The sequence below is a fragment of the Choloepus didactylus genome, chromosome 6 (genome assembly GCF_015220235.1).
Source record: "Choloepus didactylus isolate mChoDid1 chromosome 6, mChoDid1.pri, whole genome shotgun sequence".
In the NCBI taxonomy this organism is placed as follows: domain Eukaryota; kingdom Metazoa; phylum Chordata; class Mammalia; order Pilosa; family Megalonychidae; genus Choloepus; species Choloepus didactylus.
The window spans coordinates 97,853,841-97,880,614 of record NC_051312.1 but is presented as its reverse complement, the minus strand read 5'-3'; the positions used below and the strand labels follow the sequence as shown (position 1 = coordinate 97,880,614).

General features: G+C 35.9%; 1 protein-coding gene across 1 annotated transcript in view; it reads left to right on the top strand.

The window, feature by feature from the left end:
• The window catches only part of LOC119538223 (prolylcarboxypeptidase), a 93,939-nt gene that overhangs the window by 50,504 nt on the left and 16,661 nt on the right, over positions 1 to 26,774 (top strand). Inside the window, exons 3-6 of the mRNA XM_037841047.1 lie at positions 5,626 to 5,727; positions 11,814 to 11,992; positions 12,753 to 12,910; positions 15,004 to 15,176. Coding sequence (XP_037696975.1) covers positions 5,626 to 5,727; positions 11,814 to 11,992; positions 12,753 to 12,910; positions 15,004 to 15,176 — 612 coding nt within the window. The remainder of the gene's footprint in view (positions 1 to 5,625; positions 5,728 to 11,813; positions 11,993 to 12,752; positions 12,911 to 15,003; positions 15,177 to 26,774) is intronic.

Below are 26,774 nucleotides of genomic sequence, written 5' to 3'. Positions count from 1 at the left end.
CAATCTGCTGTTGAACCCCTTTAGGGAATTTTTAATTTCTGTGACTGGTCTTCAGCTCTGTTTGGTTCCTTTTCATAATTTCCATCACTCTATTGATATTGTACTTATGTTCATCTATTGTTTTCCTGATTACCTTTAATTCTTTGTCTATATTTTCCTTTAGCTCTTTGAGCACATTTAAGACCATTTTTTAAAGTCTTTGTCTTTTACTGATCCTCCTCAATGATGTTTTCTAGTGCTTTAATCTTTGCCTAGGCCGTTGATTCCTGTTTCTTTATATGTTTTGTAATCTTTTGTTGAAACCTGAACAGTATGATATTTTAATGTGTTGTTGATGGAATTCTGGAATTTAGACTTTGAGAAAAATGAAAACACCTTTTCAGTCTTTGTACATTGACCTGTGTAAGTGCTCTCCCTCTGAGTTTATCCATACAATGAGTTTAGAGGTCATCTTCAGACCAAAATGTAGGGGCCTCTCTGATCCTTTCTGCACTTGTCTTATCTTATTTTGGGCATGCCTTGGGCATGTGCAAGGCCTTTGGAATTCTCCATTTATACACATACAAATGTCCCCTCTTCCCTAGAAAACAAGTTTCGTCATGATCCGAGCACTTCACTATAATGTCTCACGGTCATCAATCCCTTGCCCCTGGCTGCCACGTCTTGCGTGCTTTCCCACAGCATTCTGTAGGAAAGCTCTGTGAACTGCCTTCTACATGCAGGGCAACTTCAGGGATGGCAAACCTACCACTGTTGTCCTGGTTCAGTCCCTCAGGTCACCACCAGTATGTGCATAAGAGTTATTCTGCTGCTTCCTGAACTGGGACTGGAGACTCACACTGGGAATGAAGGCTAGCTCCACACTGTTCCAAGTTGAGGGGATGAGGGAGGGGCCAGCCAGGATGCCACAAGATGTTACTGATTTAATTTGCTTTTTTCTTTATTTGGTGCTTGCCCTGTTACTGCAATCCATTAACTGTTTTCTGATGCTTTGAGAAAGATATTTCTGGCAGTGCTTGCCTGTTGTTCAAAGCCTTTGTGGGAGATGGAGCCCTGAAGCTTCTCACTCTGCCATCTTAATTGGGGTGGAGCCTCATCAGCAGCACTTTTGTACTCTATTCTTGCCTGCTTGGATTCTCCACCAAACTTCTCATTCAGTGGGCCTTGGGTGGACTCAAGAATGTGCCCCAAGGGGTTCTGATATCCTGTTCTTTCCTCCCACCTAAAGAATACTCTCATAGAAGGATGTGTTAATGGCACTGAAAGGTGGCTGCAATATATTAAGATAAAAAATAAGTTACAAACACAAAGTGATGGTAGGATCCCAATTTTGAAAATAAAACACCACCAAACAAATCTCTTTCTTCTATCTCTATTGAAAAAAGACAGGAAAGACAGATACCAAAAATGTTAACAGTGATCATCTTGATTATAGAATTATGGATGACTTTATTATATTATTTTTCCCATTTGTATTTTCTAAAATTTCTGTAAGCACTGTAAGTTATATTTTTAATTCCTTTTCTGAATGTCGTATTTTAAATTGTATTCTCTCTATATATTCCCTGTCTTCCTTTCCTGCTTTGTTTTTCTCCATAGCACATATCATCACCTAACATTCCTTTCATTTACTTATTTATTTTGTTTATGGTTTGTTTTGTTTATAGTCTGTAGAATGTAATAGGAATTTTTGTGTATTTGTTCAGTGTTGTACAGAGTCTAGGACTGTACTATATAAGTAGGTGCTCAATGAATTTTTGTTGAAAGAATGAATGAATAAAGCCTAAATGAGGCCTATGCAAATAAGAAAAGTTGCAAGTTTCACTGTCAAAGGTAAAGCTATAGCTATATCTTAATCTAGTTTTCCTGTTGTAGCATTTTTCTTATATTTCTGAGGGTAAACTGAGGGTAAAATAATAGTAAAACCTGTTAGTTTGCTTCTATGACTGTATTTACCTTTTATAAGAATACTTAAATCCATTATCAAAACTTAATTTATGGGGACACATGAAAATAAAAAATTCTTTTTTTTAATGGATCAGAGCTGTGACTAGAAAATGTGAACTTTCTATCAAAAAGCTAGGCTGTGAATTACCTTAACGTGGGAACTGAAAACATATTATCTCCAGGGCCTGGTACTCAGGAGTTCTCCGTAAATGTTTGTTGAACTGAACTGAATTGAAAGCAAAGATCTGAGTCCAGTTATTCTGTGTTATTGCATTCCTCATTCCTGATTATTTCCTTAGGAAATATAAGTCTAAATATATCAGTTGAAATGAGATCCTAGGATGTCTGTTTCTCTTACATAAATGACAAATGAAATCAGGACTTCTTTTGCATTGAATTCCTGCTCTCTTTTGTGAAACAACTGAGGCTGCCTTCTCTCACTTTCTCTCCTTGTGTGACATGACTTCCCTTTTATGCCAAGACCATGGGGCAATTTCTCCCATCCCATTATTTTTCAAGCTCCTGTTCTCTGCCAGACCCCACTGGCCTGGCGTGCACTGCGGCAAAATTTAAGGCTTGCCAGCAATCTGACATTCAAAGTGGTGAAAGGGAAGTAATACTTACTTACTGTAGGAACAATTCCAGAAAACTAACTACAGGCAGATCCAGGCAAGTCTTTGCTACCCTTTTGGCCCTTCCCCAGCTCCAGATGCCTTCCTTCACATACCAAAATGTTTCAATTGCACATTCACTTCTGAACATGCACTTACTGAGAGGCAGTATAGCCTAATGGTCAAGAGTGAAGACTTCAGACAGACTGACAAGGTCTGTTTCTCAGTTTTCTTATCCGTTAAATGGGTATAGTAGTACTATCTTGTTCGTACAGTTCTAAATAAGAATAAGAAACTTAGAACAATGCTGGCACATAATGTTAATAAATGTTAATATAGTACATGAATCTCTTTTGAAAAATTAAAAGAGATGCAAACAAATAATCACTTGTTACTACAACATGAATCATTTCAATTAAATTTCTTCCTCTCATAACCTGAGGTCAACTCCACAGAGGTCTGGATATTTTGATGCGTGGTACTTACCTTAAGAAGCTCATAGGGTAAGCCATGTAAGTAAATATTGGAACACTGTTATAGACCTAAACCTAACAGTGGGGTTGCAAGGAGGGAGCCATCAGTACTGCCAGGATGGGTCAGGCAGAGAAGAGGATGCTTGAGGATCTTTAAATATATGGCAGTAAATGAGTAGGTTCTTAGAGAAAGCAGGGATTATTGAAACCACCACAAATACCAGATTAAATTCTGATTATTGAAACCCCACAAATACCAGATTAAATTCTCCATCATTACATGCATACAACTCTTCTAGTTGTTTATTACTGATCAAAACCAACAAAAACGTTTAGAGGTCCTGAGACCTTATAAGGGAATAGTAACTCATTGAAAGCAACAATGTACACTAGGAATGGCAAATACTTTTAGCTTCAATGCTAATCTAAATCTAATCAGTTTCTGTTGACTGCCTAGAATGCTTTGTTGAAAAGGATTCTAAAGCCACAACTGAGGTAAATAGTAAAAATGCAGTGACCAGCCACGGGTGTGGGAGTAAGGAGGTTTATCAGCGTCCGATGATCAAGCTCTGGAGCCAGAGAGCCCGTGTTTGAATCTTAGCTCTACCACTTACTAGCTGTGGACTGTTGTAGGTTGTTTAACCTCTTGTGCCTCAGTTTCCTTTATATAAAATGGGGATAATCAAAGTGTCTATCTCTTATTAGAGTGTTTTTTCTATTTCATTGTTTAATCGACCTGTTTTAGAATTTCTCTGAATACAGTTCAATTTCAACATTGTTAAGGATTTATAAGTTGAGCAGAGCACACTTTTTTACAATTACATTAAATTCAATTATGCTTTACAAATATTGCTTGTTTTTACTCATATAAGATAGTATACCAAAACTGCATTTCCAAGACCCTCTTTTCTAAGAGCTTCCATGTTTGAAACAATCATAGAGATTGGTAATGTTCTGTTCTAGTTCGCTAATGCTGCCAGACTGCAAAACACCAGAAATGGATTGGCTTCTATAAAAGAGGGTTTATTTGGTTACACAGTTACAGTCTTAAGACCATAAAGTGTCCGAGGTAACACATCAGTAATTGGGTACCTTCACTGGAGGCGTGGCCAATGGTGTCCAGAAAACCTCTGTTAGCTGGGAAGGCACGTGGCTGGCATCTGCTCCAAAGTTCTGGTTTCAAAAGGCTTTCTCCCAGGACATTCCTCTCTAGGCTGCAGTTCCTTAAACACGTCACTCTTAGTTGCACTTGGGATATTTGTCCTCTCTCAGCTTCTCTGGAGCAAGAGTCTGCTTTCAATGGCCATCTTCAAACTGTCTCCCATCTGCAGCTCCTGTGCTTTCTTCAAAGTGTCCCTCTTGGCTGTAGCTTCTCTTCAAAATGTCACTGTGAGCTGCACTTCAAAATATCACTTACAGCTGTTTGTCAGCTCATTTATATGGCTCCACTGATCAAAGCCCACCCTGAATGGGTGGCCACACCTCCATGGAAATATCTCATCAGAGTTATCACTTACAGTTGGGTGGGGCACATTTCCATGCAAACAACCTAATCCAAACATTCCAACTTAATCCCCACTAATATGTCTGCCCCACAAGATAGCATCAAAGAATATGGTGTTTTCTGGGGCACATAATACATTCAAACCGGCACATGTTCAAAACCATACAGCACATATATCCAACTCAGGCCTCCCTTTAGCAGTCTCAGGTAGTGGTTATATTACATTATTGATTTGTAATTTGTGAAAACACTTGGTTAATACACCAATGTAACCTTACAATGGGAAGATCATAATTGTTACATGTATGATAATATGAACCAATTGGTAACTTTTATGTAAGCCATATACGTTACTACTGACCATAAATACAGAGTAAAATTTCAGCAAGATACAAGCTTGTGTGTATCCCCATGTTTAGAGGGAAGTTTGGGTGGTTTCCATCATTATTAAATTATCTGCTTTCCCTCGGCTGTATGAAGTGTCTGTCATTTCCTCTTATTTTAGTTTCTTGTAAGAAATATCTGTATCTTCTAGTTTGTGTGTTTTAATAATTAAATGAGTTAAAGTGTTTAGAACAGTGCCTGACACAATGTAAGCACTCAATTAATATTAGCTATTGTTTAGCTGCTATTTATCAAATAGATAAATTTAATGTAAACCCCAAGGGAATCCTATAGGCTTATTTCTACTGCTTTCTCTTTTATTTTGTAAATGCCTATGAGTAGGAGGCTAACTTAGATATCCTTCACTGTTTCCTAGACTATTTGGCACACAGTACAACTTGATGAAAATTTGAAGATTATTTTTAGATATAATGTTGATTCTAGGACTAGAATGATAAGGAGAGTTGAGTGACTGGTGGATGAGAAACCTATGCTTATTTTTAATTTTTTTCTACAATGCATTATAGGATTGATGTGCAACAATGAAACAATTTTATCATTTATCATTAGAACAAACAAATTGTGCAACTTCTCAGGAAGCTCTTTTTGGTCTGGTTTGACAACTGTTTCATATGGTTTGCAAAGAAGATTCATTGACTTTTTTAACATCCTGATTTTATCCTGTAAATTTGTAAAATCTTCCTAGGGGTTCATGTGGGATGTGGCCGAGGAACTGAAAGCTATGTTGGTGTTTGCTGAACATCGATACTATGGAGAGTCCCTACCCTTTGGTGACAGCTCATTCAAGGTAAGTATAATTTTTTTTTTTAAGTTTACAAGTTTTTTCTTTTTAACAGTTAGAACATTTCTAATTACATTTCCTGCTGTGAGAAATAAATGATAGCTTTAATTTTGAAGTGCCTGAACTCTCTATAATTTAAACTTAATTTTTCGGTTTTATATACAATTTGAACAGACTTTTTGGATTAAATCATTACCATTTTTAATGTTAGTAAGTTCTTAACTCAGTGTGACAAGGCTAGCCTTAGCCAAGTAAATCTTAGTTCATGGCCTATAGAGAGAGTGCAGGGAACTTTTCAGTGTTTCAAAACTGTCAGTGAACAATTACGCTTTATAAATTGTGCACTTAAATTATTAAGTCTGCCACTGGAAAAGCATGAGTATGAAATATTTTTAAGCAGGTGTTTTTCAACAATATATAACCAATAAAATAAGGGCAAAATATTCAATGAGGCCAACTAGTCACTTGGATTACCTTTGGGCTTTTGCTGTTCTTACAAGGAGCTTCAGCCTTGGCAGCAGGCTCTGCATCTAATAATCTAGCACACTTTTTCCTCAACAGTCACCCATTATTACCCTCAGGATTCTGGCTATATCAGTTTGCTACCTGCACTGTTATTCACTTAATGTTTTTCTTTAAATAACTTACTTTTCAAACTTAGCAATTTATTAAGCAATAATATTTATAAAATCAAGGCTTTGTGTATTATTTATTTTCTAATGTACATTATAGTAAAATCATAAGTATTATATTACAAATGTTTGTGAACACCTTAAGGTTATTTTGTTTACCATCTATATACATGTACCATGTTTTGGAAGAACTCTGAGCTAGAAGAACCAGGGCCAATCATTTTCTAGGCTGCCTGTTTTTTTGTTGTTGTTGTTTTGCTTGCTTGCTTGTTTTTAATTTTATTTTGGTAACATGTATAAAATACAATTTGCCATTTTAACCATTTTTAAGCATACAATTCACTGGCATTAATTACATTCACAATGTTGTGCTACCATCATCACCATCCATTATCAAAACTTTTTTAGCACCACTGTTTTAGTTTCCCAGGTTGTTCAAGCAAATACCATGAAATGGATTGGGTTAAACTATGGGAATTTATTAGCTTAGGTTTTAAGGCTAAAGGAAAGTCCAAATCAAGGCATTATCAAGACAATGCTTTCTCCCAGAAGACTGTGGTGTTTTGGGGCTGGCTGCTAGCAATTCTTGGCTCCTCTGTCACATGACAAGGTACATGGCAGCATCTCCTGGTCTCTTCCTTTTCTTCCGGGTTCTGTCAATATCCAGCCTCTTGCTTCTTGTGGCTTTTTTCTTTCTGTGTCTGAATTTTACTCCATTTATAAAGGACTCCAGTAATAGGATTAAGACCAATCCTGATTGGGGTGGGCCACACCTTCTTAACTGAAGTAACCTCATCAAAGGGCCCAACTTATAATGGGTTCACATTCACAGGAATGGTTTAAATTTAAGAACTTACTTTTCTTAGTAAATACATACAGCTTCAAGCCACCATAACCACAAACAGAAACCCTGTACCCATTAAGCAATACCAGCCTCTGGTAACCTCTAATCTACTTTCTGTCTCTATGAATTTGTTTATTCTAGATATTTCATATAAATGGAATAGTATAATATTTTTCTTTTGTATCTGGTTTATTTCACTTTGCATAATGTTTTCAAGGTTCATTGATGTTGTAGAGGTATCAGAACTTCATTCCTTTTTATGGTTGAATAATATTCCATTGTGCATATATACCACATTTTATTTATTCATTCATCTGCTTGGGTAGTTTCCACCTTTTGGCTATTGTGAATAATGCTGCTGTGAACATTGGTGTCCAAGTGTCTGTGTGAGTCCCTGGTTTCAACTCTTTGGGATATATACCCAGGAGTGGGATTCCTAGGTCCTATGGGAATTTTATGTTTAACCTTCTGAGGAACCACATTGTGGCTGCACCATTTTACATTCCCACCAGCAATAAGCTAGTGTTCAATTTCTCCATAACACCAACACTTGTTACTTTCTGTTTTTTCTTTTTTTAAATAGCAAGCATTCTAGTGAGTGTGAACTGATATCTATCTCATTGTGGCTTTGATTTGCATTTCTTTAATAACTAATGGTGTTTTCGTGTACTTGTTGGCCATTTGTATGTCTATTTGGTCTCTCTTTTAGTTACTATTTGAATGAAATATTTTTTTCATCCTTTCATTTTCAAACCTATTTGTGTCTGTGGATTTAAGGTGAGTCTCTTGTAAATAGCATATAGATCAGGCTTTATCCATTCTGCTAACCCATTCTGCCACTCTCTGTATTCTGACTAAATAGTTTAATCCATTTACATTTAAATTAATTACTGATAAGGCTGGAAGTACTTCTGCCATTTTGTTACTTATTTTTTGTATTTATTATACCTTTTTTGTTCCTTATTTCTTCCATTACTGCTTATTTTGTATTTAGTTGATCTTTTGTATGGAACTATTTTGAATCCCTTCATATATATATATATATATTTAGATACTTCCATTGTGGTTATTATGGGGCTTACATTTAACATATGAAATCTATAACAATCTAGTTTGAATTGATACCAACTTAACTTCAATATCATATACAAACTATGCTCCTATGGCCTATCTCCCCACCTTTTATGTTGTTCTTATCACAAATTACATCCTTATACATTGTGTGTCCAATAACATAGATTTATAATTATTTTATATCTTTGTATTTTAAATCATGTAAGAAATACAGAGCAGAATTACAAACTAGAGATTCACTAATACTGGCATTTATGTTTACCCTTGTAATTACATTTACCAGAGATCTTTGTGACTTCATATGGCTTCAAATTACCATCTAATGTCCTTTTCTTTCAATTTGAAGCACTCCCTTTATCATTTCTTGTATGGCACGTTTAGTGGTAACAAAATCTCTTCACTTTTCTTATCTAGGAATAACTTAATTTCTTCCTCATTTTTGAAGGACAGTTTGCCCAGTGTAGAATTCTTGGTTGACAGTTTTTTTCTTTCAGCACTTTAAATATATCACCCCATTGCCTTCAGGCTTTCATGGCTTCTGATGAGAAACTTGCTGTTAATCTTATTGAGGTTCCCTTGGATGTGATGAATTGCTTCTCTCTTGCTGTTTTCAGGATTCTCTCTTTGTCTTTAGCATTTGACAGTTTGATTATAAGGTGTCTTTGAGTTTATCTTATTTCATGTTCATTGAGCTTCTTGGATGCATATATTTGTGTCTTTAGCCAAATCTGGGAAACTTTTGGCCATTATATCATTAAATATTCTTTCTGCCCCTTTCTCTCTTTCTTCTCATTCTTAAATTCCCACAATGTATATATATTGGCATGCTTACTGGTTTCCCACAGGTCTCTTAAACTCTGTTGACTTTTCTTTATTCTTTTTTCTTTTTGCTTCTCAAACTGGATAATTTCAATTGTCCTGTCTTCAAATTTGTTGACTCTTTCTTTTGTTTGCCTTTTTAATCTCCATTATTGTGCTTTTCAGTTCCAAAGTTTCTGTTTAGTTCCTTTTATAATGTCTACCTCTTTATGGAAATTCTCATTTTGTTCTTTTATTGTTTTCCTGATTTCCTTTAGTTCTTTGTCCATGTATTCCTTAGGTCATTGACTATATTTTGGACAGGTTATTTAACTTCTTTGGTAATTACAATATTGGTGCTTCCTTGGGGATGGGTTCTATAGCTTTATTTTGTTCCTTTGAATAGACCACTTTTTTCTGTTTCTTTGTATGCCTTGTACTTCTTGGTTGAAATCTGGACATTTGACTATTTTAATGTGTTAATTCTGACAATCAGATTTTTCCCATTCCCCCAGGGTTTGCTGATTTTTTTGAAGTGTTATTATTGAAAGCTAAAGTAGTCTATTTGTTTGGTGATTTTCCAAACTATTTTTGCAAATACCATATTCTTTTTCATGTGTGACCACTTAAGTCTCTATTCCTTTAGTGTGCATTCAGCTAGTGATGTAACAGAAATTTCCTTTATTACCAGGAGCATTTGTAAGTTGCCTTTTTCTTAATTCAGCATTTGCTTGGTTAATGTAAACCTTTGACTATTTTCCAGAGGTCTGAGAATGTTGGTTTTGAGGATTTTTACTTGCTTTTGGATGGTTCTGTGGAGAGGTGGGATTTTGCTGACATAGGTTGCTAGAAATTTTTATTTTTGCTCCCAGAGGTTTTATTATCTCATATTTTAAATAAAATAAAAAATAAATAAAAAGTGTCCTCACTGTAAATAAGAAGCAGAACAATTTTCTGGTATTTTTCGTGCTGCAAAGGAAACTGTATCTTTAGCTTATTATCATGCATAAATATCTGAATATCATAGTTGTTAGATCCTAAAACTGTTGAGAAACAGTTAGCCTGTTGAGTATAGGAACATAACTCCCACTCCTGGGTCCCTGTGAGCAGTGAAATAGAACTAAGGACTCTTTGTATGCTGCTTTCCCTTCTGTGCTCACAGAATTTGTTGGTAGCATGAGGGATATTATAAATATTATGTTTAAGGTTTGTAAAAAATTGCACTCAACTGTACACATAGTGCCATGAAAATTGAATGTAAAAAGTAGTGGCTGACAGTGAGAAAGGAGGTGAGATGTCAGAAGGCATGCATCCTTGATAAGGAAGAAGACTAAAAGAGTGGGTGACATACATAGAAAAGAGGAAAAATGGGAACAGTGTGATGCAGGAATGTGTCAAATGATGGGAAGTGTCAAACAGTGGTGAGATTAAAGCACAAAGGTCAAACGGGCTATCCTAATATAGATGGGTAGCTGTATTATTTATGTATGGCTGCATGACAAATTGCCTCAAAACTTAGTAGTTTGAAACAACAAGGAACACAATTCCTCATGTTTCTGTGGGTCAGAAATTAGGAGTGGCTTAGATGGGTGCTTCTGTCTTAGGTGTTCTCATGATGTTAAGATGTTAGCTGGCAGTGCAGTCATTTGAAGGCTTGACTGGGGTTGAAGGATCCACTTCCAAGGTAGCTCATTCAGTTGAGTGACAAACTGGTACTGGATGTTGGCAAAGGGCCTCAGATCCTCTCCTTCTGGTCTTCTCCAAAGGCCTACTTGAGTGTCCTCATGACATGGTGGCTAGCTTTCCTTAAAGCAGGGAAATCCAAGAGAGCAAGGTGGAAGTTGTAATGCTTCTTATGACTTAACCTTGGTAGTCACACACCATCACTTCTGCCACATTCTGTTCATTAGAACCAAGTCACTGAAGGCAGCCCAAGTTCAAAGGGAGGGGAATTAGGCTTCACCTTTTGAAGGGCAGAAAGTCAAGAATTTGTGAACATATTTTGAAAATACACTGTTAGCCTCCTCAGCTCAGCAGGATTCAGCTTGAGCTCTGCCTCTTTACACCGCAGTATGGAAAATGTCCCCAAGCAAAAAGCTAGATGATGATGGACTTACTTTGCTATTGTTCCTCCTCTCAAGGATCAGTACCTTGTGCTGCCTGTTATCTAATACCTAAAAATGGTTAAAATAGTTGCCCCATATATTTTTTCCAATTTTTAGTTGTTTACAGCAGGCAGGCCAATTTGTTCCAGGTTGTTGGTATGGCAGACATAATATATAATCTCTCTGATGGAAGGATGAGTTTTATTTTTACTGATGATTCTTACCTCAATTTTCGATAGGATTTCATTTATTTTTGCCTTTATGATAGCTATTTTAAATGTATCAGGATATGAAATGAGTATAATATAGCAGTTGTCTATTAAACTTAGTTTTGTATTCCATTGCATTTACTGTTAAATATTGTTTACAATTTGTTTCTATTGTTTCTACAATTTCAACAAGGTCTTTAGTAAATAGCAATTAGTAGAAATTTACATTTGAGGGCAAAATATATTATGTTTTTACACAGACTTAACATGAGCTGTTTATTTAGCACTGTTATTGCTTTGACTGGGCATCTTTCCTCTACTGTCTAGAAATTCTATTTGACGAAAAGCTTATCTGACCTTGGCCCTTTGCTGTGCTTAAACTGCTATTATGTGCATATTTATACCCGTGTTTTTTGTTATTTTTCTTTAGACTGTACACTTGAATTTTCTGACATCAGAGCAAGCTCTGGCTGATTTTGCAGAGTTAATCAGACATTTGAAACAAACTATCCCAGGGGCTGAAAATCAACCTGTCATTGCAGTAGGGGGCTCTTATGGTGGCATGCTCGCAGCCTGGCTCAGGATGAAATATCCTCATATAGTAGTTGGGTAAGTGCATTTATGTTGGTTGCGTACACTTCTTAATGATCATTAAGGCAAATTTAGAGATTCATTTGGAGTAAAATATTTTCCATTCTATTTATTCTGGTTTGCTAGGCTGCCAGAAATGCAATATTCCAGAAAAATGTTCAAATTAAGGCATCAAGAGGTAGATACCTTCTCTGAGAAAAAGGCTGATGGCATCCGGAACTCCTCTGTCAGCTGGGAAGGCATGTGGCTGGTGTCTGCTGGTCCTTTGCTCCCAGGTTGCATTGCTTTCAGCTTCTGATTCCAGTGGCTTTCTCCTTAAGCTTCTGTGGGTTCTCACTTAGCTTCTCCGGGGCAAACTCTGGGCTTCGTCTCTTAGCTTAACATCTCCAAACGTCTGAGTCTGTGTTGGCTCTAATTTCGACAGCTGTCTCCAAAATGTCTCTGTGTGTTTTCTGTCTAAACATCTCTGCCTTTTATCCTTTCATAGAGGATGCCAGTAAACTAATCAACACCACCTTGAATGGTCAGGGTCACAGCTCCATGGAAATAGTCCAATCAAATCCCACCCACAATAAGTCTGCACCCATAAGAGTGAACATAGTCTTTCCTGGGGTTTCTATCTAGATAAAATCTAAGTAATTTTCTCACCATTTTTGTTCAATCTCAGTTTCAATTTTAGAGCTTGAATTAAATATATATATATATATATATATATATATTTTTTTTTTTTTTTTTTTTTTTTTTTCTTTTCCCCTTCCTGGTTTTCCTTACCATTTAGAGCTCTTGCAGCCTCTGCCCCAATCTGGCAGTTTGACGGTTTGGTACCTTGTGGTATATTTATGGAGATTGTAACTACAGATTTTAAGGAAAGTGGCCCAAATTGTGAAAAGAGCATCCACAGGTCCTGGGATGCCATTAATCAACTTGCAACTACAGGTAAGCTTTAACCAGGAGGATGGAATTGATTCAAATTTTATCTTTCACTTGTTAAATTCAACACTTCCTTTTTTTTTTTTTAACTTTTTTAAAAAAATGCAACTTTACTGAGACATATTCACATACCAAACAAACCATCCAAAGTATACAGTCAGTGGCTCACAATATCATCACATAGTTGTGCATACATCTTCATGATCAATTTTAGAACATTTTCATTACTCCAAAAAAGACATAAAAATAAAAAATAAAACATAGATCCTCCAGGACCCCTTATCCCCCTTATTATTGACCCATAGTATTTGTGTGGTACATTTGTTACTGTTGATGAAAGAATATTACTGTTAACTGTAGACCATGGTTTGCAATAGGTACATTTTCCCCCATATTCCCCTCTATTATTAACACCTTGTAATAGTGTTGTACATTTGTTCTAGTTAATCAAAGAACTTTTTTATATTTGTATTGTTAATCACAGTCATTGTCCACCACAAGATTCACTGTTATACAGTCCCATGTTTTAACCTCCAGCTTTCCTTCTGGTGACATACATGACTCTAAACTTCCCCTTTCTACCACATCCACACACCATTCAGTGCTGTTAATTATTCTCATAATAATGTGCTCCTGTCACCTCTATCCATTTCCAAACATTTAAATTGAACTTAGTTAAACTTCTGCACATATTAAGCAACTGCTCTCCATTGTTTAGCCTCATTCTATATCCTGATAGCTTATATTCTATATTTTATGTCTGTGAGTTTACATATTATAATTAGTTCATATCAGTGATATCATACGTTTTTCCTTTTGTGTCTGATTTATATCATTTAACACAATGTCCTCAAGGTTCATCCATGTTGTCACGTATTTCAGGACTTCATTCCTTCTTACTGCTGAATAATATTCCGTCGTGTTGTATACCACATTTTGTTTATCCATTCATCTGTTGATGGACATTTGGGTTGTTTCCATCTTTTGGCAAGCTTCCATTTTTAAATAAACTTTTTATTAAAGCATAACAGAGAAGTGTACAGATCAAAATGTGCAGCTTGTAAAATTTTCATAGAGTGAATACACAGTATAACCAGCATTCAGATCAAGAAAGAGAACATCATCAGCATCTCAGAAATCCTCTTCTACCCTTCCCATTCTTTCCTCTGCACCTCCCAGGGTAATCACTATCCTCAATTCTAGAACCATGGATTAAATTTTGCCTGTTCTTGAAGTTTTGGTAACTCAGATTGTATATCATTTATTTTTTGTGTCTCCCATATTTGCTCAACCCCGTGTTTTCTAGATGCATCCATTTGTTTTATTTAATTGCAATTTATGTATTCTCATTGCTATATAGTGTTCCATTGACTAGAGATACTACCATTTATTGCCACCATTCATTCTACTGTTAATGGACATTTGGGTTGTTTCACATTTTGGCCGCTGTGAATAGTACTGCCATAAATGTTCTCAAACATGTCTAGCTGGATATATATTTATGAGTGGAAATGCTGGGACAGAAGCTGAGTGTATGTGAAGATACTGCAGAGAGTTTCCAAAATGGTTTTACCAAATTGCACTCCCACCAATAGTGTATAGCATTTTAGTTGCTCCATATCCTTACCAACATTAGCTTTTTTCATTTTAGCAATCGTGTGGTTGTGTAGTGCTGTAATGTTATGATTTAAATTTGCATATACCTGATGGGTAATGAAGTTGAGCACTTTTTCATATTTTAATTGGCCATTTGGATATTATCACCTTTTAAGAAGTACCTATTTATGTTTTTTGCCCATTTTTCTATAGTGTTGTCTGCCTTTTGCTTATTGATTTGTAGCAGTTCTTTATATATTCTGTATATCCATATTTTACAATTATAATTGAAAATACTGTCTTAAAAGGGGGAATAATTCAAAATATTAATTCTGGTAAGTTGCTCTAAAATATTTTATTCAATATTGAAAAATCATCTTGGAGAAATGGTGTAAATGATTGTTTTCTAAAATACTAAGTGAAGAATAACTGATCTGTAAGGCCTTATGTTGACTAGTGCTTTCTGGGAGAAGTAAATTCTAACACTGTGATTCTATTCTCAGGAAGTGGTTTGCAGTGGCTTTCTAAGGCCCTTCACTTATGTAGCCCATTAACAAATTCTCAGGACATCCAGAGTTTGAAAGACTGGATCTCGGAAACCTGGGTAAACCTGGCAATGGTGGACTACCCTTATGAGTCTAATTTTTTACAGCCTTTGCCTGCTTGGCCTATGAAGGTAAGAGGAATAATTCCTTTCATCATTTTTGATAACATACTTCTTTTTTTCATGTGCATTATCTAACTTTAAGCACATAGAAAGGCCCAGTGGCATGGGGGCCTAAGTTAGTCAAACCTGGGCTGGAATCCTAGGTTTTTCCATTTTCTGGTTATGCCACTAGTCGGGCATTTAATCTAACTTCTCTGAACCTCAGTTTCCTCGCTGACAAATGGTTATAATATTCATAGATTGCAGTTATATAGATTAGAAGTAAGAATAATTGTTGCTGTTTATGGAATAGTTACTATGTACCAAATTCCATGCTATGCATTTTGCATATTAAGTTTTGTACCTTTGTAGTATATGTAAAACACCTAGAACTATATAATTCATGGCCACTGCTTGATAAATGGCAGTTTTCATCATAGTGATATGATTCAGTCAACTGCCAAAGCATTCTAAGTGCTACACACACAATGTGGAGGTGATCCCCATATAGTATGGTGGAGTAGAAAGATCACTGACTTGGATCCTGAAGGCAAGGGTTTGGTCCAAAATTGCCACTTACCAGCCATATGATCTTGGGCAAGGTGCTCTTGTTCCCTGAGCCTCCATGTCTTCCTTGGTGGAATAGGATAACAGTACTTACATGCCAGAGAGGGTTGTGGGAAGGATCTAATAATTCAAATAAATTTAATGTCCAATTAAAAGATACAGACTGGTAGAATGGGTTAAAAAATATGACCCATTGATAGGCTGTTTACAAGAGACTCAGCTTAGACCCTGTGACACATAGAGACTGAAAGTGAAAGGATGGAAAAAATATTCCACGCAAGCTGCAGCCAAAAGAAAACAGGGGTAGGTATACTAATATCAGACTTTAAATGCAAAGATGTCATAAGAGACAAAGAAGGACACTATATATTAATAAAAGGGACAATTCACCAAGAAGAAATAACAATTGTAAATGTTTATGCACCCAGTCAAGGAGCTCCAAAATACATGAGACAACATTGGCTGAACTGAAGGGAGCAATAGACATGTCTACAATAATAGTAGGAGACTTCAATACACTATTCTCTTGTATAGACAGAACAACTAGACAGAGGACCAATAAGGAAATTGAGAACAATATGATAAATGAATTAGACTAAAGAGACATATATAGAGTGTTACATTCCGAAGTAACAGGATATACATTCTTCTCTAGTGCCCATGGAACATTCCCCAGGATAGATCAGATGCTAGGGCACAAAACAAGTCTCAATAAATTTAAGAAGACTGAAATTATTCAAAGCACATTCTCTGACCTTAATGGAATGAACTAGAAATCAATAACCACCAAAGAACCAGATCCTTCATAAATATATGGAGGTTAAACAACACACTCTTAAATAACCAGTGGGTCAAAGAAGCAATTGCAAGAGAAATAGGTAAATATCTAGAGACGGATGAAAATGAGAACACAACATATCAAAACTTATGGGATGCAGAGAAGGCAGTGCTGAGAGGGACATTTATAGCTTTAAATGCATATCTCAAAAATCAAGAAAGAGCTAATATCAGAGACCTAACTGAACAACTGAAGAGGCTAGAGAATGATCAGCAAACTAACCCTAAAGCAAGTAGAAGAAAAGAAATAAAGCAGAAATAAATGAGCTGGAGAACAACAACAACAACAACAACAAAAATAGAGAGAGAATAAATAAAACCAAAAGTTGGTTCTTTGAGAAGATCAGCATGATTAACAGACCCTTAACTAGACTGACAAAGTCAACAAAAGAGAAGACCCAAATAAACAGAATTAGAAATGAGAGTGGGATAATCACTGTGGATCCTGAAGGAATAAGAAAAGTCATAAGTGGATACTATGAACAACTGTATGCCAACAAGCTAGACAATTTAGAGGAAATGGACAATTTCCTGGAAACACGTGAACAACCTAGAGTGACCCAAGAAGAAATAGAAGACCTCAATAAACCAACCACAAGCAGAGATCCAATCAGTCATCAAAAATCACCTACAAATAAAAGCCCAAGACCAGATAGCTTCATAGGGGAATTTTATCAAACTTTCCAAAAAATTGACAGAAAAAGGAATACTACCTAACTCATTTTATGAAGCTCATATCACTGTGACACCAAAACCAGGTAAAGATACTACAAAAAAGGAAAACTGTAGGCCAATCTCCCTAATGAATATAGATGTAGAAATTCTCAACAGAATACTTGCAAATCTGAATTCAAAGGCACATTAAAAGAACTATACACCACAACCAAGTAGGGTTCATTCCTGGCATGCAAGGGTGGCTCAACATAAGAAAATCAATCAATGTGATACAACATATTAACAAATCGAAAGGGAAAAATCAAATGATCATGTCAACAGATGCTGAAAAAACATTTGACAAACTTGAGCATCCCTTTTTGATAAAAACACTTCAGAAGGTAGGAATTGAAGGAAACTTCCTCAATATGATACAAGACATATGAAAAACCCGCAGCCAGCATAGTACTCAATGGTGAGAGGCTGAAAGCCTTCCCCCTAAGATTGGGAACAAGACGAGGATGCCCACTGTCACCTCTGTTATCTAACATTGTGCTAGAAGTTCTAGCCAGAGCAATTTGCCAAGACAAAGCAATAAAAGGTATCCAAATTGGAAAGAAAAAAGTAAAACTGTCGTTATCTGCAGATGATATGATCTTATATTTGAAAAATCCTGAGAAATCGATGGCAAAGCTGTTTGAGCTAATAAACAAATTCAGCAGAATGGTGGGATACAAGATTAGTGCACATAGGTCAGTAATGTTACTATACACTAGTAATGACCTAACTGAAGAGGCGATAAAAAAAATTCCATTCACAATAACAACTAAAAAAATCAAGTACTTGAACAAGTTAGGGTGATCACTGCCTAGATGTCCATGAGTATCAGGAAAGTGATTAAACTAGAGGAAGGGGTAGCAACAGACAAAATGGAATTTAACAAAGGATTATGAATACTGAATCTCTGTATAATTTTCTTTTTCTTAGTTGTTACGGTATTAGAATAGCTAGAAGGAAAGAACTGAGATTGTGGAACTGTAACCCATAGCATTCTTTGAGATTTGCCTCTAACTACTTGTTAAATTGCACTTGGAAAGTTATCACTTCTATGTATACATGTTATATTCCACAGTAAAAAAAATATGAACAATAAAGGCTGGCTAACTTCATGGTTATTAAGTTTAGAGAATATAACTGACACTGCAACCAGAATGGGTTCTGGGCATGAATATAGAATTGGTAATACAAGAACCAGTTTACAAGCACTTTTAATTTAACTGTCCCTTTGAGGTATTAAATGCACACATTGCTTGAAACTTTGTAGCCAAAATGGAACAAGTCCATTTGCTGTTAGAGTCATTTTTCTTTATCTAAAAAGTAGAATGACTGGTGAGTGTTTTGCACATAGCAAGCTGGAGGAAATTTATGTTGAACTATTACAGTTTCATACAGAATAATTTCACTGTGCTAAAAATTCCATGTTCCACCTATTCACCCTTCCTCCCCAACGTACCCCTGAATCCATGGCAACCTCTGATCTTTTTACAGTCTCTATAGTTTTACTTTTTCCACATTGACATAGAGTTGGGATCAGACAATTTGTAGCCCTTTCAGACTGACTTCTTTCACTTAGCAATATGCATTTATGGTTCCTCCATGTTTTTTTGTGGTTTGATAGCTCATTTCTTTTTATTCCTGAGTAATATTCCATTGTATGAATATGCCACAGTTTGCTTATCTGTTCACCTGTTGAAGGGCATCTTGATTGTTTCCAATGTGTGGCAATTATGAATAAAACAGCTCTAAGTACTCATGTGCAGGTTTTTGTGTGGACATCAGTTTATAGCTCCTTTGAGTGACTATCCTAGGAAACCTCAGAATTGATTGCTAGATCATATGGTAAACCTATATTTAGCTTTCTAAGAAATTGCTCAGCTGTTTTCCAAAGTGGTTGTGCCATTTTTTTTCCATTTTATCGCAATCATTTATTGATGCCCATATGTCCTCTTCTTTTCATGACTCTGGATGACAAAATAAATTTTTCATAGACTTGATTATATGAGATAGACATACATATATAGTACAATTTTATTGAGATATAGCCATACACCATATAATCTATCCAAAGTATACAATCAGTGGCTCATGGTATCATCATACAGTTGTGCATTCATCACCACAGTCAATTTTAGAACATTTTCATTACTCCAAAAAAATAATAAAAATAAAAAAGGACACTCAAAACATCCCATACCCTTTTATCTACCCCCTATTATTTATTTATTTGTCTTTATTTTACTACTTACCTGCCCATACACTGTATCCAGGGAGTGTCAGTCACAAGGTTTTCACAATCACACAGTCACATGATGAAAGCTGTATGGTGATACAATCATCATCAAGAATCAAGGCAACTGCATTACTGTTCAACGTTTTAGGTATTCCCGTCTCTCTATTCTAATACACTAGAAACATAAAGGAATATCTATACAGTATAATACATAAGAATAACCTCCACAATGACCTCTCAACTCTATTTGAAATCTCTAAGCCACTGAAACTTTGTTTTGTTTCATTTCTTTTCCCCCTTTTGGTCAAGAAGGCATTGTCAATGGCTTAGGGCCAGGATCATCCCTGGGAGTCATGTCTCATGTAAGGGGGAAGGTAATGAGTTAATTTGTGGAGTTGACTTAGAGATTCAGGCCACATCTGAGCCACAGAAGAGGTTCTCTGGTGGTGACTCTTAGGCATAGTTATAAGTAGGCTTAGCTTCACCATTGAAGAAATAAAGTGGCTATGCCATTTTGCATTCCCAGCAGCACTGAATGAGAGTTCCTAGTTTCTGTTGCTTCGTATTTGGGTTGTAGTAGTATTTGATTGTTGCTTTAATTCTGACAGGTGTGTAGCAGTATCTCCTTGTTACTTTAACTTAATGATATATGATGTGGAGCATCTTTTCATATGTTTCTTTGACAACTGTGTATATTCTTTGATAAGGTGTCTGTTTCAGCTGTTTGTCCATTTTAAAATCATGTTGTTTCTTTTCTTATTATTGAGTTATAAGAGTTCTTTGTACATTTTGGATACAAGTTCTTTGTCAGATACATGTTTTGCAGATATTTTCTCCTAGTCTGTGGCTTGACTTTTCATTCTCTGAATTAAATTGAATTTTGGTAATACAAAGTTATTAAAAAGAGCAGCTCTCTCTCTTATTAAAAAAAATCTGGATCAAAATAATGAGAAACCAAATCTTATCTCAATTAGTCTCTTTAAATGTCTATGTGTTAATAATGTCTTATCCATCCATGTTGTTTTACTATTTACAAAGCATTTTCATATATGCTGTCTCATTGAATCCTCACAAAAATACTGTGAGGGATAAAAGGTATAATCCCAGTTTTATGGGGAGTAAACTAATGCTCAACTAAGAGGTGGTGGATATGTAATTTGAACTTGGGTCTGCCACTCTCCAAAGCCTATGTTCCACCACATTGCACTGAATTAGGAGAATTGACTGAAGGTTTGGTTGAATCACTGCTCACAGTATGATATGTATCAGATTTAGTGCTGTATGCTTGCTCTGTACAAAGTGAGAGTTATATTTGAATCTTTATTCCCATTTGAGGAACAAATGAGTTGTCAGGTGATAAAAGCATATGGGGAATTTCCTTATTATTTAGAACAGGGGCTGGCAAACTTTTTCTGTAAAAGGCTAGATAGAAAATATTTTAGGCTTTGCAGGCTATATTACCTCTGTTGCAATTACTCAACTCTGCAGCAGTAGTGCAAAAAAGCCATAGACAATACGTAAACGAAGAAATATGATTGTGATTTAATAGTACTTTATTTATGAAAACAAGTGGTGGGCAGATTTGACCCATGGGTTTGTCTCTTGATGTAGAAAAACAGCCAAAGGAATACAGCTTTTTGGTGTTAGTTGGTTTGTCATGATTTGGAAAAATAAGCTGTCTAACTTTGGTTTCCTCTCCCAATTCTTTAATGTCCCTCTTGAGATATTTTGCTGTTAGGTCTTAAATGTAAATAAGTATTTTATCCTTTCTCTCTCCTAAATAATCAGTCCAAACCAGTGGAGTCAAATATTTTGTTACCTGTCTTTGAGTTAGCACAATTCTTCTTTTATCTTTTGTGTGTGTGTGTGTGTTTGTGTGTGTATATTTTCAAAGTTATTTTCAAGGCAAGATAACTCAGTGTCTTTGCCCTACAATCATCCTTTAATTTTTTTTTTTTTAATTTAGAACAAGTTCTTGTCATTCTCTCTTTGTTTCTTATTGACTTTATCCTTTTTCTTGACATATTAGGGAATCTTGATGGCTTATAAAATACTTACGATTCTGTTTCCTGACTGCATCCTACGAAAAGTAATCTTCACTTTTTGCCTTTTGCTTGAGAAACTTCCATTTCCTCTGTCTACAGTATTACCAATTTCATCCTACAGTTATCCATCTGATTTTCAGAGTTTTTCCATTATATGTCTCCTTTCCAAAATTTTAGCTTTGGATCACTTTCTTTCACTGTTCATTCTTTTCTCCTTTCTTGACCTGCTCTCTGTTCTCCCAACCCGCTAATCCCTGAAACACTACCCAGTTGGGGACTGCTCTTTCACTTGGATAGTTCCATTTAACTAGGACTCCTCCTCCCTCTAATTCACTTCCTCCTTTTTAAAGGGCTGACAAACAGCTGTCCTTTTCTGAGTCTGTAACTCAGGCTTAGTACAGTGAGATAATATGTAACATTTGGGTTATGAAAAAAGGGAGGTGAATTCCAATTCTGACTGGACCTTGTACCAGTTCTGAAGGATCCATAGGCAGTGATTAAATGCCATTTTCCATGTCAACTCAAGTACCACTGAAAAAAATTTGTCTTTGGATTTTGTACATGCAGACTCCATTTTCTTTTGTTTACTGTTAATGGGAGCTGCAACATTCATGCATAAATAATCATGGACTTGGCTGATAGAATACAAAGAGAAAGAGAAAAGAGAAGTAGAGAACCCTTCTGTCATTTGACTATTCTATCAGCAAAAACCTATTTCAATATAAGATCTCTTCTCTACTGAAAGAGTAGCTTTAAATAATTTTAAAGAATAAATTAAAAAAATAGTTTGTTTATTTTGGAATCATTTTTTAGCTGATAACCCACCAAATCTTTTAGTTTAGACTTCCGAGCATTCAGAAGGATGCAGATAGATACAGTGAAATAATAAGACATAAGATGGTAAATCTCTTCCGTTTGTCTTGGTGTTTGATAATGTATGCGACCTCTCTGGGTGGTTTAAGCGGTTTAGGTGCATTCTATGAAAAGGGAGCTTTTAATGACAAAACTAATGTGATTATCTGAGTGAGTGTGAGAGGGGTATTGAAACCTTAGAGAAAGAGAATCTGTTAGAAAAGCTGAATGTGTCTGCTTAATCCTTTCTCTAATGTGGATGGGCCATATTCTCTGAGAGAAGATTGGTCTTTTTTTTTTTTTTTTAACCTATCTTCTTTCCTTCCCCTTAAAAAATTTTTTTTTTTTTGCCCCCTTCTTTTTCTTTATCTTATTCAAATGCTTATCCTCAGAGGTAGAACAGTTAAGGCTTTTAAACAAATCATTATCTTTACTTTCTCTGGTGTACTTGGGGTCAAAGGGCAGACTCTGAATATTTGGTATTAATGTTGGAACATTCTAATTTCTCCACTATTTCTATACTGTTTAAAACCAGAATTACTAAAATGAAATTCTAATACTCTTTTACAACTTTTTCCTGAATGTTCATCTTTGTTCTGGGAAATAGAAGGTGAATTAAGTCTGTTCATTTCGAGTGTTGATTCTTGAGCCACATATTACTCAATTTACTATTTTATAGTTTCCCTTTTACTATTTCATAATAAAATTTTTATCATTTTATGTTGTTACAGAGTCCCTTCTACCAGTTTTTACCTAAAACAATAAACTTAGAAAAAATGTAAAGACAATCTAAGAATCATGAAGCATTCGTTTAAAAAATTAAACTTGAGACTATAGGTCTTACACCATAACTTGCTAAGTTGGGTGTGTGTAGTACAGTGGTTACAAATGCAAGCTCCAGAGTCATTCTGCATTTGAATCTCAGCTCTGCCACGTCCTGGCTGTATTGCTTTGTGCCAATTCCTTAAACTCTATGTGCTTTATTTATCATATTTGCAAAAATGGGGATAGTTGCACTTGTAATGCTTATTAGGCTTGTTATGAGGATTTTATAGCACTTGGTGTATAGTAAGGACTCAACTGATGCATGTTATTATATAACATTATTATTATTTGGGGGAGGCAGTTTGCTCTACTAGGACTTTGTGATCAGATCAAGTCTGGATTCAGAAACTGTATTCACAGATTTTAATTGTGAATCTGTAGCCAAACCTCTGAGCTTGTTTTCCTCTATGAAATGGGTGTGGTCATTTTATGTAGCTTTCTGGGTTCTTATAGGGAAAGCACCTGGCCTCAAGGAACATTCAACAGTTGTACAAGCAGACTCAGTCCCAGCTGCTCTTATGCTCTTATGGCATTAGTAGGAATAATATGCCTTGTGTTGAAAAATAGGTAGCAAGTATAGTATAGGGGTTACCAGGATTGGATATTTTGGAAGGAGGAGTTGATAGGAATTCATCATTTGTTTCCTAATTAGATCACAGCCCTTAAGTAAACAAGCAACAGGCCAAGTGCTTGTCCTCATCAACTGGGTAATATCTGCAAGTTGAAAAGGTTAAGCTAGAAGTGTTACATGAGGTTGAACCAAAATTGCCAATATTTAACTGAATTTGACCTATAAACAAGGCAATTTCATATGGTTTAATTTAATATTTATATACTTGTATTATGCATCCTATAGATCTCTGATAAAAGTGTGTGAATATCTCCTTTTGCATTTCTACAGCCTTTGAATGAGCATGGGAAAAATACTGAGGTCTTGCTAATGTTTTTGGTAACTGCATTCACTCTTTGCTACTCAAATTGTCAAGGAAGTGCATAGAGTTATGTAGAGATTGTGTTTTTTATGCTGGATGCTTAGAATTACAGCGTTTGAGTTAGAAAAGAACTTTAGAGCCACCTAAAATAACAATTTCCATGGTAAATTTGTAGTATTTTGCAAAGAAGAATTTTTAAGCGATTGTTTTCAGGCCTTCTATCTAATACACTAGTGGAATTACTAATTAGCACTTAATTTCTATGATGCAGTTGGACAGATTGTATCAAAGATCTTAAAAATGTTTATTTCCTTTGAGCAAATAATTCCTTTAAGAATTTATCTCAAGAAGATAAGGATGCATGTAAATATTTAGCCCCAAAGGTATTTATTGTATCCTTATTTGTAATTGTGAAAGGTTGGAGGTGATCCAAATGACCAGTTGTAAGTTGTTTCAGTGATTTCTCAACTCTCCATTCTGATTGCTCCTCTCTGGATTTTTTAAAGTTGATCAATGTCCTTCTTATGTGTGGTGCTTGGAATTGGACCCAGTACTCCAAGGGTGAGCTGACCCCACAGAGAACAGTGGGCTCAGTTTGTCCTTAATGTGGACATGGTGTTTCTATCAGCAAAGCCCAAATTTCTGACCATGGTGCTCTCTCTGTAACTGGGGCCTCCAAAACCCAAGTATTATCAGTTGGTGCCAGTCCCCAGCCATGCTTGTGTCTTTTAAGCAGTGACAGTAACTGCTGTTTGCAGAGATGGCTATTCATGGGGACTCCTTTTCTTTGCCTGACAGAGGCCCAGTGTTCTAGCTCTGAGAGAGGATCTGATGCCAGCAAGTGAGTCACACTCATTTGCTACTGTTGTTTTCCAGAGTTTTAGACCACTTCAGTGTTGCATATCAGCACTCCCCACCACCATGCAGCTTGCTTTGTCACCCTGCCTCATCTACCATGCTGTGCTTTAACATAATGCTCTTCTCTGCATTCCATGTGTCTGCTCTGCAGTTCTGTGCTGCATTTTGAAAGAGCTGTCCAGATTCAGGAAAGAATACTGATCAGCCCTTGCAATAGCTAGTTTAATAAATTCTGTGATTGGTTCTTTATTTGATTTCCTTATTTCTTGAGTATTTCTGATTGGTGTATTTCTTGGGGATATTTCCTGTTAAAAGTGCTCTGCAAATATTAGGAAGTTTTTGACTTGCCACTTAGAATAGTAAAACATTATTTTGCCTTGTAATGTTTCTTCAGCTTGCACTTCTTTATCGCCTCAGGCACGATAAGTCTGTGAAGCTCTCAGTTTAGCTCAATTCTCTTTTTTCATGTACATTCTAAACTCTGGTATATCTGTTTTGTTCTTATGCCCTCCTAGCTCCTTTTTTAAAACATTTTTTATTGTGAAATATAATATATATACAGAAAAGTGATAAATTTCAAAATACAGTTTAACAGGTAGTTATAGAGTGAATTTCAAAGTATAGAATGGGTTACAGTTCCACAATTTCAGTTATTTCCTTCTGGCTGTGCTAATATACCAGAAACTAAAAAGAAATATCTATATAATGATTCAGTAGTCATAATCATTTGTTAAATCCTAACTTCTCTGTTACAGCTCCTCCCTCTCATTTGATCATTTTCTCAGTCTCCAGGGATATTTGGGCAATGACCATTCTAACTTCTTCATGTTGAAAAGGGGTGTTGACATTATGGGGTAGGGGAGTTCAACTGGTTGAGTTCTGGGAGAGACTAGTACCTCTAACTTTCAGGGCCTGTCTGGCATAGGAACAGTTTGAAGGTTTTAAGTTTCTGAAAAATAAACTTAGTAAGTAAAACTTTTATAAAGTCTTAGATAGAGCCCTGGGTTTTCTTTAGGGTTTTCAGGAATACTGTTTGTTGGGGCTTGACATACCATGGCAATCTGCAATATCTGGCCGAAGCTTGCATGAGAGTAACCTCCAGAATGACCTCTGGACTCTATTTGAAATCTCTAAGCCACTGAAACTTTATATTGTTACATTTCTTTTCCCCCTTTTAGTAAAGAAGGCATTGTCAATCCCACGATGCCAGGTCCAGGCTCATCCTTGGGAGTCATGTCCCACGTAGAGGGGAAGGTAATGAGTTTATTTGCAGAGTTTGGCTTAAAAAGAGAGATAGGCTGTATCTGAGCAACAAAGCAGGCTCTCTGGGGGTGACTCTTAGACATGTTTATAAGTAAGCTTACTTCACCATTACAGAAAAATAACAGATATACATAAAATAAAACCTCATATCCCTTATTCCCCCAATTATTTACCCCTAGTACTGGTATGGTACTAGTAAGGTATTACTGTTAAATGTAGTCCATAGCATGCAATAGATATTTTTTCCCATATACCACTCTATTATTAACTCTTTATACAAGGGTCATACTTGTAGTTTTAGGTAGTTCACGCAAGAACTTATTTATATTTGTAGTATTAATCGGTGAGATACATGACTTTAGACAACCCCTTTCAATCATATTCACCTTCAATAGGCACTATTGCTTATAATCCCAATAACAAACTACCATCACCTCTATCCATTCCCAAATGTTTAAGATCAACTTCATTAACAAATTTGTACATATTGGGTAACTGTTCCCCC